The following is a 20,630-nucleotide window of genomic DNA, read 5'->3' on the forward strand; positions in this document are numbered from 1 at the left end:
CCTAAATGACTGATGGTGATAAATAGAATCCACCTGTGTGTAATCAAGTCTCCGTATAAATGCACCTGCTCTGTGATAGTCTCAGAGTTCTGTTTAAAGCGCAGAGAGCATCATGAAGACCAAGAAACACACCAGGCAGGTCCGAGATACTGTTGTGGAGAAGTTTAAAGCCGAATTTGGATACAAAAAGATTTCCCAAGCTTTAAACATCTCAAGGAGCACTGTGCAAGCGATCATATTGAAATGAAGGGAGTATCAGACCACTGCAAATCTACCAAGACCCGGCCGTCCCTCTAAACTTTCAGCTCAAACAAGGAGAAGACTGATCAGAGATGCAGCCAAGAGGCCCATGATCACTCTGAATGAACTGCAGAGATCTACAGCTGAGGTGGGAGACTCTGTCCATAGGACAACAATCAGTCGTACACTGCACAAATCTGGCCTTTATGGAAGAGTGGCAAGAAGAAAGCCATTTCTCAAAGATATCTATAAAAAGTCACCTGGGAGACACACCAAACATGTGGAAGAAGGTGCTCTGGTCAGATGAAACCAAAATCGAACTTTTTGGCCACAACGCAAAACGTTATGTTTGGCATAAAAGCAACACAGCTCATCACCCTGAACACACCATCCCCACTGTCAAACATGGTGGTGGCAGCATCATGGTTTGGGCCTGCTTTTCTTCAGCAGGGACAGGGAAGATGGTTAAAATTGATGGGAAGATGGATGGAGCCAAATACAGGACCATTCTGGAAGAAAACCTGTTGCAGTCTGCAAAAGACCTGAGACTGGGACGGTGATTTACCTTCCAACAAGACAATGATCCAAAACATAAAGCAAAATCTACAATGGAATGGTTCACAAATAAACGTATCCAGGTGTTAGAATGGCCAAGTCAAAGTCCAGACCTGAATCCCATCGAGAATCTGTGGAAAGAGCTGAAAACTGCTGTTCACAAACGCTCTCCATCCAACCTCACTGAGCTCGAGCTGTTTTGCAAGGAAGAATGGGCAAAAATTTCTGTCTCTCGATGTGCAAAACTAATAGAGACATACCCCAAGCGACTTGCAGCTGTAATCGCAGCAAAAGGTGGCGCTAGAAAGTATTAACGCAAGGGGGCTGAATAATATTGCACGCCCCACTTTTCAGTTTTTTATTTCTAAAAAAAGTTTAAAATATCCAATAAATTTCGTTCCACTTCACGATTGTGTCCCACTTGTTGTTGATTCTTCACAAAAAATTACAATTTCATATCTTTATGTTTAAAGCCTGAAATGTGGCAAAAGGTTGAAAAGTTCAAGGGGGCTGAATACTTTTGCAAGGCACTGTATATATATATATATATATATATATATACAGTGTATCACAAAAGTGAGTACACCCCTCACATTTCTGCAAATATTTCATTATATCTTTTCATGAGACAACACTATAGAAATAAAACTTGGATATAACTTAAGAGTAGTCAGTGTACAACTTTTATAGCAGTGTAGATTTACTGTCTTCTGAAAATAACTCAACACACAGCCATTAATGTCTAAATGGCTGGCAACATAAGTGAGTACACCCCACAGTGAACATGTCCAAATTGTGCCCAAAGTGTCAATATTTTGTGTGACCACCATTATTATCCAGCACTGCCTTAACTCTCCTGGGCATGGAATTCACCAGAGCTGCACAGGTTGCTACTGGAATCCTCTTCCACTCCTCCATGATGACATCACGGAGCTGGTGGATGTTACACCTTGAACTCCTCCACCTTCCACTTGAGGATGCGCCACAGGTGCTCAATTGGGTTTAGTCCATCACCTTTACCTTCAGCTTCCTCAGCAAGGCAGTTGTCATCTTGGAGGTTGTGTTTGGGGTCGTTATCCTGTTGGAAAACTGCCATGAGGCCCAGTTTTCGAAGGGAGTGGATCATGCTCTGTTTCAGAATGTCACAGTACATGTTGGAATTCATGTTTCCCTCAATGAACTGCAGCTCCCCAGTGCCAGCAACACTCATGCAGCCCAAGACCATGATGCTACCACCACCATGCTTGACTGTAGGCAAGATACAGTTGTCTTGGTACTTCTCACCAGGGCGCCGCCACACATGCTGGACACCATCTGAGCCAAACAAGTTTATCTTGGTCTCGTCAGACCACAGGGCATTCCAGTAATCCATGTTCTTGGACTGCTTGTTTTCAGCAAACTGTTTGCGGGCTTTCTTGTGCGTCAGCTTCCTTCTGGGATGACGACCATGCAGACCGAGTTGATGCAGTGTGCGGCGTATGGTCTGAGCACTGACAGGCTGACCTCCCATGTCTTCAACCTCTGCAGCAATGCTGGCAGCACTCATGTGTCTATTTTTTAAAGCCAACCTCTGGATATGACGCCGAACACGTGGACTCAACTTCTTTGGTCGACCCTGGCGAAGCCTGTTCCGAGTGGAACCTGTCCTGGAAAACCGCTGTATGACCTTGGCCACCATGCTGTAGCTCAGTTTCAGGGTGTTAGCAATCTTCTTATAGCCCAGGCCATCTTTGTGGAGAGCAACAATTCTATTTCTCACATCCTCAGAGAGTTCTTTGCCATGAGGTGCCATGTTGAATATCCAGTGGCCAGTATGAGAGAATTGTACCCAAAACACCAAATTTAACAGCCCTGCTCCCCATTTACACCTGGGACCTTGACACATGACACCAGGGAGGGACAACGACACATTTGGGCACAATTTGGACATGTTCACTGTGGGGTGTACTCACTTATGTTGCCAGCTATTTAGACATTAATGGCTGTGTGTTGAGTTATTTTCAGAAGACAGTAAATCTACACTGCTATACAAGCTGTACACTGACTACTCTAAGTTATATCCAAGTTTCATGTCTATAGTGTTGTCCCATGAAAAGATATAATGAAATATTTGCAGAAATGTGAGGGGTGTACTCACTTTTGTGATACACTGTATATATATATATATATATATATATATATATATATATATATATATATATATATATATATATATATATATACACAGGGGTTGGACAAAATAACTGAAACACACACCTGGTTTTAGACCACAATAATTTATTATATATATATATATATATATATATGTATATATATGTATATATATATATATACATACATACATACATACATACATACATACATACATACATACATACATACATACATACATACATACATACAGTGTATCACAAAAGTGAGTACACCCCTCACATTTCTGCAAATATTTTATTATATCTTTTCATGGGACAACACTATAGAAATAAAACTTGGATATAACTTAGAGTAGTCAGTGTACAACTTGTATAGCAGTGTAGATTTACTGTCTTCTGAAAATAACTCAACACACAGCCATTAATATCTAAATGGCTGGCAACATAAGTGAGTACACCCCACAGTGAACATGTCCAAATTGTGCCCAAAGTGTCAATATTTTGTGTGACCACCATTATTATCCAGCACTGCCTTAACCCTCCTGGGCATGGAATTCACCAGAGCTGCACAGGTTGCTACTGGAATCCTCTTCCACTCCTCCATGATGACATCATGGAGCTGGTGGATGTTAGACACCTTGAACTCCTCCACCTTCCACTTGAGGATGCGCCACAGGTGCTCAATTGGGTTTAGTCCATCACCTTTACCTTCAGCTTCCTCAGCAAGGCAGTTGTCATCTTGGAGGTTGTGTTTGGGGTCGTTATCCTGTTGGAAAACTGCCATGAGGCCCAGTTTTCGAAGGGAGGGGATCATGCTCTGTTTCAGAATGTCACAGTACATGTTGGAATTCATGTTTCCCTCAATGAACTGCAGCTCCCCAGTGCCAGCAACACTCATGAAGCCCAAGACCATGATGCTACCACCACCATGCTTGACTGTAGGCAAGATACAGTTGTCTTGGTACTTCTCACCAGGGCGCCGCCACACATGCTGGACACCATCTGAGCCAAACAAGTTTATCTTGGTCTCGTCAGACCACAGGGCATTCCAGTAATCCATGTTCTTGGACTGCTTGTTTTCAGCAAACTGTTTGCTGGCTTTCTTGTGCATCAGCTTCCTTCTGGGATGACGACCATGCAGACCGAGTTGATGCAGTGTGCGGCGTATGGTCTGAGCACTGACAGGCTGACCTCCCACGTCTTCAACCTCTGCAGCAATGCTGGCAGCACTCATGTATCTATTTTTTAAAGCCAACCTCTGGATATGACGCCGAACACGTGGACTCAACTTCTTTGGTCGACCCTGGCGAAGCCTGTTCCGAGTGGAACCTGTCCTGGAAAACCGCTGTATGACCTTGGCCACCATGCTGTAGCTCAGTTTCAGGGTGTTAGCAATCTTCTTATAGCCCAGGCCATCTTTGTGGAGAGCAACAATTCTATTTCTCACATCCTCAGAGAGTTCTTTGCCATGAGGTGCCATGTTGAATATCCAGTGGCCAGTATGAGAGAATTGTACCCAAAACACCAAATTTAACAGCCCTGCTCCCCATTTACACCTGGGACCTTGACACATGACACCAGGGAGGGACAACGACACATTTGGGCACAATTTGGACATGTTCACTGTGGGGTGTACTCACTTATGTTGCCAGCTATTTAGACATTAATGGCTGTGTGTTGAGTTATTTTCAGAAGACAGTAAATCTACACTGCTATACAAGCTGTACACTGACTACTCTAAGTTATATCCAAGTTTCATGTCTATAGTGTTGTCCCATGAAGAGATATAATGAAATATTTGCAGAAATGTGAGGGGTGTACTGACTTTTGTGATACACTGTACATACAGTGTATCACAAAAGTGAGTACACCCCTCACATTTCTGCAGATATTTAAGTATATCTTTTCATGGGACAACACTGACAAAATGACACTTTGACACAATGAAAAGTAGTCTGTGTGCAGCTTATATAACAGTGTAAATTTATTCTTCCCTCAAAATAACTCAATATACAGCCATTAATGTCTAAACCACCGGCAACAAAAGTGAGTACACCCCTTAGTGAAAGTTCCTGAAGTGTCAATATTTTGTGTGGCCACCATTATTTCCCAGAACTGCCTTAACTCTCCTGGGCATGGAGTTTACCAGAGCTTCACAGGTTGCCACTGGAATGCTTTTCCACTCCTCCATGACGACATCACGGAGCTGGCGGATATTCGAGACTTTGCGCTCCTCCACCTTCCGCTTGAGGATGCCCCAAAGATGTTCTATTGGGTTTAGGTCTGGAGACATGCTTGGCCAGTCCATCACCTTTACCCTCAGCCTCTTCAATAAAGCAGTGGTCGTCTTAGAGGTGTGTTTGGGGTCATTATCATGCTGGAACACTGCCCTGCGACCCAGTTTCCGGAGGGAGGGGATCATGCTCTGCTTCAGTATTTCACAGTACATATTGGAGTTCATGTGTCCCTCAATGAAATGTAACTCCCCAACACCTGCTGCACTCATGCAGCCCCAGACCATGGCATTCCCACCACCATGCTTGACTGTAGGCATGACACACTTATCTTTGTACTCCTCACCTGATTACCGCTACACATGCTTGAGACCATCTGAACCAAACAAATTAATCTTGGTCTCATCAGACCATAGGACATGGTTCCAGTAATCCATGTCCTTTGTTGACATGTCTTCAGCAAACTGTTTGCGGGCTTTCTTGTGTAGAGACTTCAGGAGAGGCTTCCTTCTGGGGTGACAGCCATGCAGACCAATTTGATGTAGTGTGCGGCGTATGGTCTGAGCACTGACAGGCTGACCCCCCACCTTTTCAATCTCTGCAGCAATGCTGACAGCACTCCTGCGCCTATCTTTCAAAGACAGCATTTGGATGTGATGCTGAGCACGTGCACTCAGCTTCTTTGGACGACCAACGCGAGGTCTGTTCTGAGTGGACCCTGCTCTTTTAAAACGCTGGATGATCTTGGCCACTGTGCTGCAGCTCAGTTTCAGGGTGTTGGCAATCTTCTTGTAGCCTTGGCCATCTTCATGTAGCGCAACAATTCGTCTTTTAAGATCCTCAGAGAGTTCTTTGCCATGAGGTGCCATGTTGGAACTTTCAGTGACCAGTATGAGAGAGTGTGAGAGCTGTACTACTAAATTGAACACACCTGCTCCCTATGCACACCTGAGACCTAGTAACACTAACAAATCACATGACATTTTGGAGGGAAAATGACAAGCAGTGCTCAATTTGGACATTTAGGGGTGTAGTCTCTTAGGGGTGTACTCACTTTTGTTGCCGGTGGTTTAGACATTAATGGCTGTATATTGAGTTATTTTGAGGGAAGAATAAATTTACACTGTTATATAAGCTGCACACAGACTACTTTTCATTGTGTCAAAGTGTCATTTTGTCAGTGTTGTCCCATGAAAAGATATACTTAAATATCTGCAGAAATGTGAGGGGTGTACTCACTTTTGTGATACACTGTACATACATACATACATACATACATACATACATACATACATACATACATACATACATACATACATACATACATACATACATACATACATACATACATACATACATACATACATACATACATACATACATACATACATACATACATACATACATACATACATACATACATGTACACCGTTCCGCCATAACATTAAAACCACCTCCTTGATTTTACATTCACTGTCTATTTTATCAGCTCCACTTACCATATAGAAGCACTTTGTAGATCTACAATTACTGACTGTAGTCCATATGTTTCTCTGCATGCTTTGTTAGCCCCCTTTCATGCTGTTCTTCAATGGTCAGGACTCTCCCAGGACCACTACAGAGCAGGTATTATTTAGGTGGTGGATCATTCTCAGCACTGCAGTGACACTGACATGGTGGTGGTGTGTTAGTGTGTTGTGCTGCTATGAGTGGATAAGACACATCGGCGCTGATGGAGTTTTTAAACATCTCACTGTCACTGCTGGACTGAGAATAGTACACCAACCAAAAACATCCAACCAACAGCACCCTGTGGGCTGCTAGAAGATGACCAACTGGAACAGCAGCAATAGATAAGCTATCGTCTCTGACTTTACATCTACAAGGTGGACCAACTAGGTAGGAGTGTCTAATAGAGTGGACAGTGAGTGGACACGGTTTTAAAAACTCCAGCAGCGCTGCTTTGTCTGATTCACTCATACCAGCACAACACACACTAACACACCACCACCATGTCATTGTCACTGCAGGGCTGAGAATGATCCAACACCTAAATAATACCTGCTCTGTGGGGGTCCTGACCATTGAAGAACAGGGTGAAAGCAGGCTAAAAAGGTATGTAGAAAAATAGATGGACTACAGTCAGTAATTGTAGAATTACAAAGTGCTTCTATATGGTAAGTGGAGCTGATAAAATGGACAGTGAGTGTAGAAACAAGGAGGTGGTTTTAATGTTATGGCTGATCGGTGTACATATATTTCTCTTACATTGTGGTTAACCTTATTTAATTTAATATAGAATTCTGTGCAAAGGTTCTAGGCCACCACAAGCTTTGTTGTTTTACCTTTTATAATGACCTTCACTGTTTATTTTTTGATCTCATTATAAAGATTCAAACAGAAAAGACAGAAAATATGTACACAAAACAAGTATTTTTCAGAAGAAAATGTCTTCTACAGGCAAATGTCAGTCATTAGCATGACCTCCCTTGGCATTATGTACATCTTGAACTCATTTTGGTCTGTTTTTTATTTATTTCTCTGTCCATGTGATCCCTTACTGCCTTTATAATATTCAGGTCTGAACTCTGTAGAGGCCAGTCTATGTCTGTCCATGTTTTATCAGCTGTTTGTATCTCCAAATATAATTTCACTGAATTAGCAGTGTGCTTGTGATCATCATCATGCTGAAAAATAAAAATCATTCCCAATCAGGCTCTTTCCAGATATGACATAATTAATTAAAAGCTGTCTATACTTTTTAGCACTCATGATCCCATCAATTCGGACAATATCGCCAATACCACTGGCAGAAATGCAGCCCCAAACTACAACCCCAGATAAAAAAAAGTTCGGACAGTATGGAAAATACAAATAAAATAAAAATGCAGTGTTCCTTACATTTACTTTGACTTTTATTTGACTGCAGACAGGATGAACCTGAGATATTTCATGTTTTCTCTGCTCAACTTCATTTCATTTATTAAAAAACCTTCATTTACCTGCATATACCTGCATTTCAGGCCTGCAACACATTCCAACAAAAGTTGGGACGAGGCAATTTAGGGCTAGTAATGAGGTGAAAAAATTAATAATGATGTGATTCCAAACAGATGATGTCAACAGGTGATTGTAATCATGGTTTGGTACAAAAGCAGCATCCAGGAAAGGCTTTAATGAGCAAAGATGGCCAGAGCATCTCCAGTTTGTCAACAAATGCATGAGAAAATGATTGAAATGTTTAAAAACAATGTACCTCAAAGAAAGATTGGAAGGGATTTGCGTATTTCTCCCTCTACAGTGCATAATATCATTAAACCATTAAAGGAATCAGGAGGAATTTCAGTGTGTAAAGGCCGGAACTGCATCAAGAACCACCACTCAACAATAGCTGATATAACCACATGGGTGAGGGATTACTTTGGAAAACCTTTGTCGAGCACTACAATACAGAGTTACATGCACAAATGCCACTTAAAACTTTACTGTGTAAAAAATAAGCAACTTCTCTGGGCTCGAAGGCATCTAGGATGGAAACGTGTATTGTGGTCAGATGAATCAGCATTCCAGGTCTTTTTTTGAAAAAAAATGGACGCCGTGTGCTCCGGATCAAAGACGAAAAGGACCATCCAGACTGTTATCAGCAAAGTCCAAAAGCCAGGGTCTGTCATGGTATGGGGCTGTGTCAGTGCCCTTAGCAAAGGTCACTTACACTTCTGATATGTGTTTGCAGAAGGAATAGAACAAAATAAAAGCTGAAACACTAAATCACTTGGTATCCTTGGTACCAAAACGTCTTTTAAGTGTAGAGAAAAGGAATGGCAACATTACAAAGTGGTAAATGCTTTACTGTCCCAACTTTTTTTGGAATGTGTTGCAGACCTGAAATGCAGGAATGGATGTTTATTAATAAATGAAATGAAGTTGACTACACAAAACATGAAATATCTCAGGTTCATCCTGTCTTCAATGAAATAAAAGTCAAAGTAAATGTAAGAAACTCTGTTTTTTTTTTATTATTTGCATTTTGCACGTTGTCCCAACTTTTTCTGATTTGGGGTTGTAAAACAGACGCTCCACTGTTTCACTGAAGGCCTCAGACACCCATTCTTCCATCTCTCTCCATCACATTTAATCGACAATTGGACCCAAAAGTTTTAAACTTGTCCCTCCATTATGGAGGTCACTTTATAATGCTCTTTTCCACTGATCGTCATTTCTATCTTTGTAAGCATTAGCATATCTTAGCCTTATCACTCTGTTCCACTTCTATAAAAGCGGTTTCTTGGCTGCTACCCTTCTAACAAGACGATTCCTGATTAAGCTTCTTTGGACTGTAGAAAGCATCTGGCATCCGGATGAAGCTGCCAGATGCTGAGCCAGGACCTTGCTGGACTTCTTCTGATCACTCAGATAAAAAAACTCTGAGAAAATTCTCATCAGATTTAGAATGTTTTCGTAGCCCTTCAGTACTTTTTTATCCTTGACCTTCCCTGTTTACTTAAATTTCTTTATAACAGCTTGAATTTCACAATAATTACGGTTCCGTTCAATTTAGGTTTAAAAAAGCCAGGTTTCTGATATTGCTTAAGTGTAAGGGAATTCACACTAACTACTTGCAACTTTAGCCAATTAAAGCTGTTCAATTTTTTAAAAAAAATACTGCATACAAACGTTGAGTCTTTTCTAGTTGCATTCTAATAAAGAGACCAAGAAAATTATATATATATTCATTATACCATTGCAAAAACATCATTTTATTGGTGACCTAAGACTTTTGCACAGTACTGTACATCCAGTCCTGCATTTCAGGCTGGAAAGTTGGGACAGTAAAGCATTTACAACTTTGTAATGTTGCAATTCCTTCTCACAACACTTAAAAATGTTTTGGCACTAAGGATGCCAAGCAATGAAGTGTTCCAGGTGTTATTTTGTCCCATTCTTCCTGCAAACACGTCTTTAGGTTGTCGTTTTCCACACATTCTATATTAGGTTAGACAGGCAGGCCAGTCCAGTACCCGTACCCTTTTCCTCCGCAGCCATGCCTTGCAACATGTGGTTTTGCATAGTCTTGTTAAAAAAATGCATGGATGTCCCTGGAAAAGATGTCATCTCAAAAGCAAGATGTGTTGCTCTAAAATCTCAATGAAATTTTTTGCACTAATGCTGCCATCACAGAAGTGTAAATTACTTTTGCCAAAAGCACTGACACAGACCCTGGCTTTTGGACTTGTTGCTGATAACAGTCTGAGTGGTCCTTTTTTTATCTCTGGTCTGGTGAACATGGCATCCACTTCTCTCAAAAAAGATCTGAAATACTAATTCATTTTACCACTATACATGCTTCCATGGTCCATCCTAGGTGATCCAGGGCATCCAGGCCATCACCAACTACAGGACGACTCCACCTGTCTGTGACAGTGATGCCTCCTTTCCAGATGCGCTGAATGACTTCTACGCTCGGTTCGAGGCGCAGAACAACATGTTGGCGAGGAAGATGATCCCACCTTGTGACGACCAGGTGCTTCGTCTCACCACAGCGGACGTGAGGAGAACTCTGCACAGAGTCAACCCACGGAAAGCTTCTGGACCAGACAACATTCCTGGCCGAGTGCTCAAAGGATGTGCAGACCAGCTGGCAGATGTATTCACTGACATCTTCAACATCTCCCTGAGCAGCGCCATCGTTCCAACGTGCCTCAAGACGACCACCATCGTACCCGTGCCAAAGAAGTCATCTGTGTCATGCTTCAATGACTATCGTCCCGTAGCACTCACGCCTATCATCATGAAGTGCTTCGAGAAACTAGTCATGAGGCATATTAAGACCCTACTGCCTCCCACCATGGACCCACTGCAGTTTGCGTACCGTCCTAACCGCTCAACGGACGACGCCATATCCACTACACTTCACCTGGCTTCTACACACCTGGACAGAAAGAACACTTACGTCAGGATGCTGTTCATAGACTTTAGCTCAGCATTCAACACCATCATTCCTCAGCATCTAATTGGAAAGCTGAGCACGCTGGGCCTGAACACCTCTCTCTGCAACTGGATCCTGGATTTCTTGACTGAGAGACCTCAGTCCGTCCGGATCGGTAAGAACACCTCCAGCACCACCACACTGAGCACCGGCGCTCCCCAAGGCTGTGTGCTCAGTCCACTGCTGTTTACTCTGCTTACGCACGACTGTACAGCAATGCACAGCTCGAATTCCATCGTTAAGTTTGCAGACGACACAACTGTGGTGGGACTCATCAGCAACAACGATGAGTCAGCGTACAGAGAGGAGATACAACATCTAACGAACTGGTGCCAAGTCAACAACCTGTCTCTGAACGTGGATAAAACAAAAAAGATGGTCATTGACTTTAGAAAGACACTAAGGGACCACTCCCCACTGCACATCGACGGCTCATCTGTTGAGATCGTCAAGAGCACCAAATTTCTCGGTGTTCATCTGGAGGAGAATCTCACCTGGACCCTCAACACCAGTTCGATCACCAAGAAAGCCCAGCAGCGTCTCTACTTTTTGAGAAGACTGAGGAAAGCTCATCTGCCACCCCCCATTCTCACCACGTTCTACAGAGGAACAATCGAGAGCATCCTGAGCGGCTGCATCACTGTCTGGTTCGGAAATTGTACTGCGTCGGACCGCAGGACTCTCCAGCGAGTAGTGAGGACAGCTGAAAAGATCATCGGGGTCGCTCTTCCATCTCTCACGGACATTTTTAACACCCGCTGCATCCGCAAAGCTCTCAGCATTGTGGACGATCCAACCCATCCATCACATGGACTTTTTACTCTGCTCCCGTCTGGGAGACGATACCGCAGCATCCGGACTAACACAACCAGACTGTGTAACAGTTTTATCCCTCAGGCAATCAGACTCCTCAATTCAGTACTATAACAATTTCCTCCGGAAATTTTCTGCTGACACACACTAACCTGTATTGACTATGTTACTTGCATTTTTTGCACACCTCCTGGAACTGAACAAGTAATTTCTGCACCTTACTTGTATTTTTGCACCTTATTTACTTTTTAGGCACCTTATCGGCATTGCCAATTTTACGCTGCTAATGTACAACATGTCACTACCTCATGAACCATTGTACCATCTATTCACCATCATGTACTAACACTTGTCTTTAGTCCTGTCTTCTAATTACTTGTTTAGATTAGGGATAATTAGGAATATCTTTTGTAGTTATTTATTATAGGATTTTTTGTATTTATTGTTGTATTTACACTGTTTTGTATTGTCTTGCACTTTTTGTACCGTGTTACACCGTGATCCTAGAGGAACGCTGTTTCGTTTCAATATGTACTTGTATGTAGCTGAAATGACAATAAAACCTCTCTGACTCTGACTGACTGACTGATGGTAATAAAGAAATAAATACACGGTATTTTCACATATTGTCGGGAGCAGAACACTTTATTATCTTCTTCTGTTACGGTTCCGAATAGCGGACAGCTAGAGTCAAGCACGCTATTTCATGCACTATGGAAGCCCCAAAGGGTCAAAACACACTCACTTCGCATAGAAACGTCCATCAAACCATTGTCACAATACAAGCACTTTAAAAACTGGCTTTCCTTCATAACAAAAGAGCCTTTCCATTTTATTTTGGTATTCAGGTTTTACTGTAATGCTTTTAAGTAACTTTTTTTCTTATATTCAAGTTAAGCTGCTACACAGATTTCTGTTCATTTTTAGTGTATCACTGCATTAAACATTTTTTTTCTTCGAATGTAAAGTTTAAAGTAAAACTGTAATTATCTCAATCATTTTGATTAATTTTGTAAAAATACAAAACATTAAGCCAATAGCTTGGATGCAGCATTTTTCCCTACAGCACTGCAGAGCTATTTAGTTGTTAAACATATACATTGGATTAATTTGAATAACTGTAATGTACTTCAAGTGTGCACTGTGTGAACAGTATTATCCAGTTCTTATCTAGACAATATCTAGAAAATACAAATATCGGTTTGAGACTCGGTATTGGATCGGGATCAAAATTAATAATCGGGATCAGTATCGGGAACAAAAAAACGTGATCGGGACATCCCTATCTACAAGGTGGACCAACAAGGTAGGAGTGTCTAATAGAGTGGACAGTGAGTGGACATGGTATTTAAAAACTCCAGCAGCGCTGCTGTGTCTGATCCACTCATACCAGCACAACACACATTAACACACCACCACCATGTCAGTGTCACTGCAGTGCTGAGAATGATCCACCACCTAAATAATACCTGTTCTGTGGTGGTCCTGTGGGGGTCCTGACCATTAAAGAACAGCGTGAAAGCAGGCTAAAAAAGTATGTAGAGAAATAGATTACAGCTTAGGACTACAGTCAGTAATTGTAGAACTACAAAGTGCTTCTATATGGTAAGTGGAGCTGATAAAATGGACAGTGAGTGTAGAAACAGGGAGGTGGTTTTATTGTTATGGCTGATCAGTGTACGTATATTCATATACAACATTTGCTGCCATCTAAATGTTCTGTTTTTAGGGTCATCCTGCTATTGAAAATGGAGTGCATTATAAAGCACAATATAAGACAACAGACCTTGAGCAATTGTGGGGAAAGAAATCTGTTTTTACAACTACAATTAGTGTCCTTTGTTCCCTAATGATAACTAAACATTATAAAAAGTCGTAGAATGTGATACAATTACCCATTGACATCACCTGTTAGAAATCACATCACCAGCCCTAAATTGCTCCCACCCCTCCACCTTTTTTGGAATATGTCAGGCCTGAAATGCATGAATGGATTTATAGAGAGAAAAAGAGAGAATTTTGCAACAGCTGTTCAGGGAAGGCCGTTTTCCTGTTCCAGCATTACTGTGCCCCTGTGCGAAAACCTAAACACCAGTAAATCAAAAACACCAGTAGCCTGCACAAAGCCCTGACCTCAACCCCACTGAACAGCTTTGGAATAAACTAGAGCACCAATCGAGGCTTTCTTGACCAACATCAATGCCCAGGCGTACAAATTATTTTGACTGAATGGACACAGACATACTTAAGTCTTAAGAGAAACCATATTAGAAAAGTGGCCAGTGTTATAGCTGAGAAAGTCACATTGAGATCACTCTCTTTTTTTTATTTTTTTTAATGAGCTGTCCAACAAGCCCATGGTAAGGTGTCCAAATACTTTTGGTCATATAGTAGTGTATAGATATATTTAGGTGATGCACAGAAAAGTGTGTCACACAAGAACACGCATTCATCCTGAACAGGCATCTGCAGGCAGGTATGGGGATAATGTCAATGAACCACGTTTCCAAAATGGGCTTGAATCAGGGCCGTCGTCAAGGCAACAGGCTTGCGACCAAGCTTCGGGAAGCAGGAACGTTAACATGTGGTCTCTGCGGTAACCTATTCATCACAGTGGGCTATCGTGAACGTGTAGAGGCTTTAGAAATCTGTGCTACATTTGAATCCGGTGAAATGGTTATGGAACAGCTCAATTCTTATAACATTATACACTGATCAGCCATAACATTAAAACCACCTCCTTGTTTCTACACTCACTGTCCATTTTATCAGCTCCACTTACCATATAGAAGCACTTTGTAGTTCTACAATTACTGACTGTAGTCCATCTGTTTCTCTTCATGCTTTGTTAGCTCCTTCCATCCTGTTCTTCAATGGTCAAGACCCCCACAGGACCACTACAGAGCAGATATTATTCTCAGCACTGCAGTGACACTGACATGGTGGTGGTGTGTTAGTGTGTGTTGTGCTGGTATGAGTGGATAAGACACAGCAATGCTGATGGAGTTTTAAAACACCTCACCGTCACTGCTGGACTGAGAATTGTCCACCAACCAAAAATATATCCAGCCAAAAGCGCCCCGTGGGCAGCGTCCTGTGACCACTGATGAAGGTCTAGAAGATGACCAACTCAAACAGCAGCAACAGATGAGCTATCGTCTCTGACTTTACATCTACAAGTGGGACCAACTAGGTAGGAGTGTCTAAAAGAGTGGACACAGTATTTAAAAACTCCAGGAGCGCTGCTGTGTCTGATCCACTCATACCAGCACAACACACACTAACACACCACCACCATGTCAGTGTCACTGCAGTGCTGAGAATGATCCACCACCTAAATAATACCTGCTCTGTGGGGGTCCTGACCATTGAAGAACAAAGTAAAAGCAGGCTTAAACAGTATGTAGAGAAACAGATGGACTACAGTCAGTAATTGTAGAACTACAAAATGCTTCTATATGGTAAGTGGAGCTGATAAAATGAACAGTGAGTGTAGAATCAAGGAGGTGGTTTTAATGTTATGGTTGATGTTTAATGTTATGTTAACCAGTCTACTTGAGTCATTGTAAATAACCAGTTTGTTTCTTCTGATCAGTTTAATTTTTTCTCATTGCTTATATCTCAAACAAGGCTTTATGTGCACAGAGCTCCCAGCACATTGCTGTGCCATGTCAGGGCATTAAGTCTTGCATGCAGACAACACACATGCACACAATCAAATTTCCTATGATTCATTACCAGTTCCAAATGTTACAGCTGCTGTTTGGTCAAAGCCAGCTTCATGCTTCCCCAAAAAATGCTTTAGTATGCACCTGTGCCTCACACACACGTACACACACTCTCATTTCTACAACAGTTGCACCTTTGGAACAGGTTCAAATTGGCAATCCATAGGCCATTTTTAATCACACTGTTTAATTGTAAGCCAACAATACAAACCGCAATTTCTAATTAAGTTAACTTCAGTCTTCAGTCAAGTCAAATATTGGAACTTTGCTTTGATTTTATGCCAATTCTTAACAACAGTTTGTTTGTTTGTTTATTAGGATTTTAATCTCATGTTTTACACTTTGGTTACATTCATGACAGGAATGGTAGTTACACAAGGTTCATCAGTTCTCATGGTTATATAGAACACAGTCTTGGACAATTTAGTGTCTCCAATTCACCTCACTTGCATGTCTTTGGACTGTGGGGGGAAACCCACGCAGACACGGGGAGAACATGCAAACTCCACACAGAAAGGACCGCCCCACCTGGGGATCAAACCCAGGACCTTCTTGCTGTGAGGCGACAGTGCTACCCACTTAGCCACTGTGCCGCCCTCTTAACAACAGTGTCCCAGTCTAAAACTCAGTACTCAATAATCAATACTTAACTGCATATTTAGGGAAATAAAACACAACTTTATAAACTTTCAGAACAAATCACCTCCCCCCTCCCCAGACATATACCATCATGTCTGTGTAGATGCCCTGCTAATCATTAGCACCACTGAGAGCCGGGTTCAAATTTCAGCAGTGGCGGGCTAAATAATAGACCACTGCGCAGCCCAAGCGCCAGAATTGTTTATATAAAACTCAAATTTGACGGGATGCTAAAAGCTACTAATGATGGTAAAATGGTCAAATGAAGCCTCTTACTGGTTCTGTGTGTACTATAGTTCTGTGTTATGTACTAAACTTTGGACACAGTACCTGTTAAAAAACTTTAAGACAAACCTTTACTTGTTACAAATGAGCAGCAACATCTAACAAAGACAATAACTATAATAAACTGTCAACAAGTTTATATTTGTAATGTGTAATTGAGAATGTGTGTAAATCAAATATTTGTAGATCATCATTGCACTGACAAGGTGAATAAAAATGGAAACAGTAACAAAAAAGACAGCTGTGTCATTGTTACACTGACCTGTTTGTCCTTCTTTTGAATTTTCATTTTTTTTCTAGAACTTTTTACATCTGCATCTGTAAAAGAAGAAATTGAATGCAACAGTTGTAATTATTACAATTTAAAATTTACATATATAACGTACTATATTTAACAAATAAATTACTAAGACGCTTTAAAAATGACAACAGTTTGTTTGTTTATTAGGATTTTAACGTCATGTTTAACACTTTGGTTACACTGATGACATTCAGTGTATCGTCTTTGATTCCTCATACGGTATGGATTTTTCATATACCGCCATACCGTAACATAGCTAATTTTAACAGCTGAAGGCGTCAAAAGGCAGCAGATCATATAATACTGTATTGTTAGCGGCTAAAAGCACTATGGAGTGGGAGCGCCGTGCAGATTAAGTCCAGGTAGCGTTAGCATGACAGTGTTAACAGATGAGAGAGGCTTCATCAATATAGTAGTAGTAAAATAGTAAAAAAAAATAAACAAAAACAGATGGAAGATGTAGAGAGGAAGAGCAAATATGCACCGAAAGAACATGCCAAAGAAATGAGGCGTGTCGGCAGATTAGAACAGACTAAAACACTATATACTGCACAGTTTGTCGAGCCACGGCTGTTGCAATCAACGATATTACGAACGCAGTAACAATCTACTTATGCAAGGACATGATTCCTCTATAGACAGTTGATAAACAAGCTTTCAGAGCAATAATTAAAACAGTGGATTCCAGGTATGTCTTACGGAGTGAAAATACTTCATGTTAGTCGCTATTCCCACGTTATAAGCGAACTAGAATCGGAAATATTTAAAGTTGTAAACTTTTCAAACATTGTTTTATCTGTTAAAGGGAGAGCTAAGGGTAATTGTACAATACTTAAATATTAAATAAACAATAAAAATTGTATTTACTGTAACTGTTTCACACATACTGATTCCATCATATATTGTGTCATTTTGTGGGGCCAAGCAAAACGTATAGTACTCAATAGTACTTATAGTACATCTTCACTATATACTGTACATGGTGAAATGACAACTTTTTATATTCTATGTACTTATGACAGTAAAATCAGTCACAGACATATAAAATGTCCCAGTCATACAGAAAAACAAACAAACAACATACCGTGATATACCGTGAAACCGCCAGAATCTTAAAAAATACCATGATACAAATATTTGGTATCTCCAATTCACCTCACTTGCATGTATTTAGACTGTGAGACACAACCAAAGCTCCCGGAGGAAACCCACACAGACACAGAGAACATGCAAACTCCACAGAGAAAGGACCGGGACTGCTCCACCTGGGAATCGAACCCAGGACCTTCTTGAAGTGAGGCAATAGTGCTACCCACTATGAGTCACTGTGCTGCCCAAAGCACAAACAGTAAACAGATAATGATATGCACATGCACTTTCTACATAAAACAGTTGAGAAATGTTTTACATTCTACATCCATGCTTGTAAATGCCAACTTTATGCCTATTTTATTGAATATTTGTTACTGTTAATAATTTAGGTTGTAATAAAAAGGCCCACTACAATTAAATAAAAATAAAAAAAACAAAAAGAAGTCTCAGTAAACATGGAAATAATAAATATTGATACATATAAGCAATTTTGGTTAGTCTGTGTGGTGTAATAGAAAGAATACAGTCTAAGCAAGCTAGTAGTCTTACTGATAAGTTATCTCCAAGGTTCAATTTCAACAAAAAAGGCATAACACTCCTCCTAAAAACGTCTTGCTGTTTCCGTGAATTGATAATGCCAGTTACACAAAAATGCCAGGGTAGCACTGTTGCCTTATAGTATAAAAGTCCTGAGTGGCCCATGTCTGCATGGATTTTTTCTGGGCTGCTCCAGTTTCCTTCCACAGTACATGCCATTAGATTAATTGGAGCTACTAAAATTGCCCCAGGATGTGTGTGTGTGTGTGTGTGTGTGTTTACCCTGTGATGGACTGGCAACCTGTCCGAGGTGTGTCCTACCTTTCACACAGTGAATTTTACCCACCGCGATTATGAATAGGATATAGCGGTGGCAAAACAGACAATGAATAAATGCAGCAGAAAAATACCCCCACATCAGCACTGACCCAACTTCTTGCTTGACCATGGGGACAGTATTCTTAAACAAACCACTGCTCTGTACAGCCAAAGTTTCAGTTTAAATTTATGACTCTATAGACAGGTGTCCAAGAACTCTCAGGCCTATCTATATTCCCTCCACATATTCCAGATGACCCTTCCTGTGCTTCTTGGTTAAAATTAGTATGCGTCATGAAGTCCGGCCATGATGTCCGTGATTGTTAAGTAATCCCACCTTTGCCACTGACACAAATGTCCAAGCCATCAGGTCGTTTGCAGTAACACAAAGTTTTTTCATAATATCCTGATCAGATTGCTAATATGTATGGACTACATTTTGGGCTTTCTTGCATGGCCAGACAAGTTTTCTGCTGTGCCATGTCTTTTTTGAAACTTCTGGACAAAACTCCCAATGGTGTGTTCAAGGCAGTGCTGGGCAATTTTCATGATTAATTCAGTTAATTCGAATAAACGTTTTCACCTGAAGTTAGAACTGTGACAATCGAGATTGTACAAGTTTACATACTTTATATTTTAATCAAAATACCAACATGTCACGAGGCAGAAACTGACCAGATGCTCGCGGAATATATATCAAGGAAAGTTTGATATAAAAAGGTCCAAAACCAGAGGATAAACAGACAGGCAGAGAAAACCAAAGGGTGCAGGCAAAAATAGTAAACGGAAGACAACAAGGGTCATACATGGTAACGGCTAGATTCAGAAATAAGGCACACAAACACAGCAATATGGCAATACTTCACAACGAGACACACAAACAGAAGAGTTTAAATAAGATTCATGGAACTGAACACAGCTGAACTGAATCAAAACTCCGGAGGCACAGGATTGGCTGACCGAGGACAGGATAGTCGCGTGAGAGTCTGTGGGAGCATGGGAATTGTAGGCCATATTGTTAGAAGCAGAACGTGCCACCTCCATCCACCTCCCAGTCACAAGAGGACAAAATCAAAGCTGAACTGACTGCTTACTTAATGTCCCCCAGCATAGATACTGATACAGACTCACTTCATTGGTGGAAACAGTACACAGGATTGTGTTCCTTTCAAGAAACCTGTAAAGAACTTTTTGTGGTTTTGCACTTTTCTTAATGTAAAGAGGTTAAACAGGATATAGCTAATTAAGATTTCTATTTTGTTTTAATTATTGTTAATTATTGTTATACACTTACTGTTATAAAGTTTGAGTTCCTTGAAAGGATAATTATAGGTGGTGCTGTTAGTCCTAGTTCAAGGTCTTAAAAGTCTTTTTATACCCATTGCCCTTTTGGTGCAATTAAATGATCTCTTAGCCTTTGTGACAGTTACTCACTTTTGGCCCTGGTTGCAACACACTTTAAACATTTCTCAGGGAAGTGTTCATACATCACAGCTGAAGTAAAAAATGAGTCATTAATGAGTTCCCAACCAGTTAATTAAACTAGCATGTTTTAAAATCAGCAATATAAATATTTGAATAATTTTGACATATCATTAACAAAATATCTTTAATCTACTCTAAAATCATAATTTACTGTCTTTGTTCATTTGCTATATCATATAATAAATAAATATTCACTTAAAGCATTTTAGCTTTGCATAAGACTTAGAAATCTTATTTTTTTTGGTGGGTTCAATATACTGTATA

General features: G+C 40.8%; 1 protein-coding gene across 1 annotated transcript in view; it reads right to left on the reverse strand.

Moving 5' to 3' along the window:
• The window catches only part of chd6 (chromodomain helicase DNA binding protein 6), a 117,769-nt gene that overhangs the window by 75,923 nt on the left and 21,216 nt on the right, over positions 1-20,630 (reverse strand). The window contains exon 3 of the mRNA XM_062997563.1: positions 16,896-16,951. Coding sequence (XP_062853633.1) covers positions 16,896-16,922 — 27 coding nt within the window. The 5' untranslated portion in view covers positions 16,923-16,951. The remainder of the gene's footprint in view (positions 1-16,895; positions 16,952-20,630) is intronic.

The sequence above is a fragment of the Trichomycterus rosablanca genome, chromosome 6 (assembly GCF_030014385.1).
Source record: "Trichomycterus rosablanca isolate fTriRos1 chromosome 6, fTriRos1.hap1, whole genome shotgun sequence".
In the NCBI taxonomy this organism is placed as follows: Eukaryota; Metazoa; Chordata; class Actinopteri; order Siluriformes; family Trichomycteridae; genus Trichomycterus; species Trichomycterus rosablanca.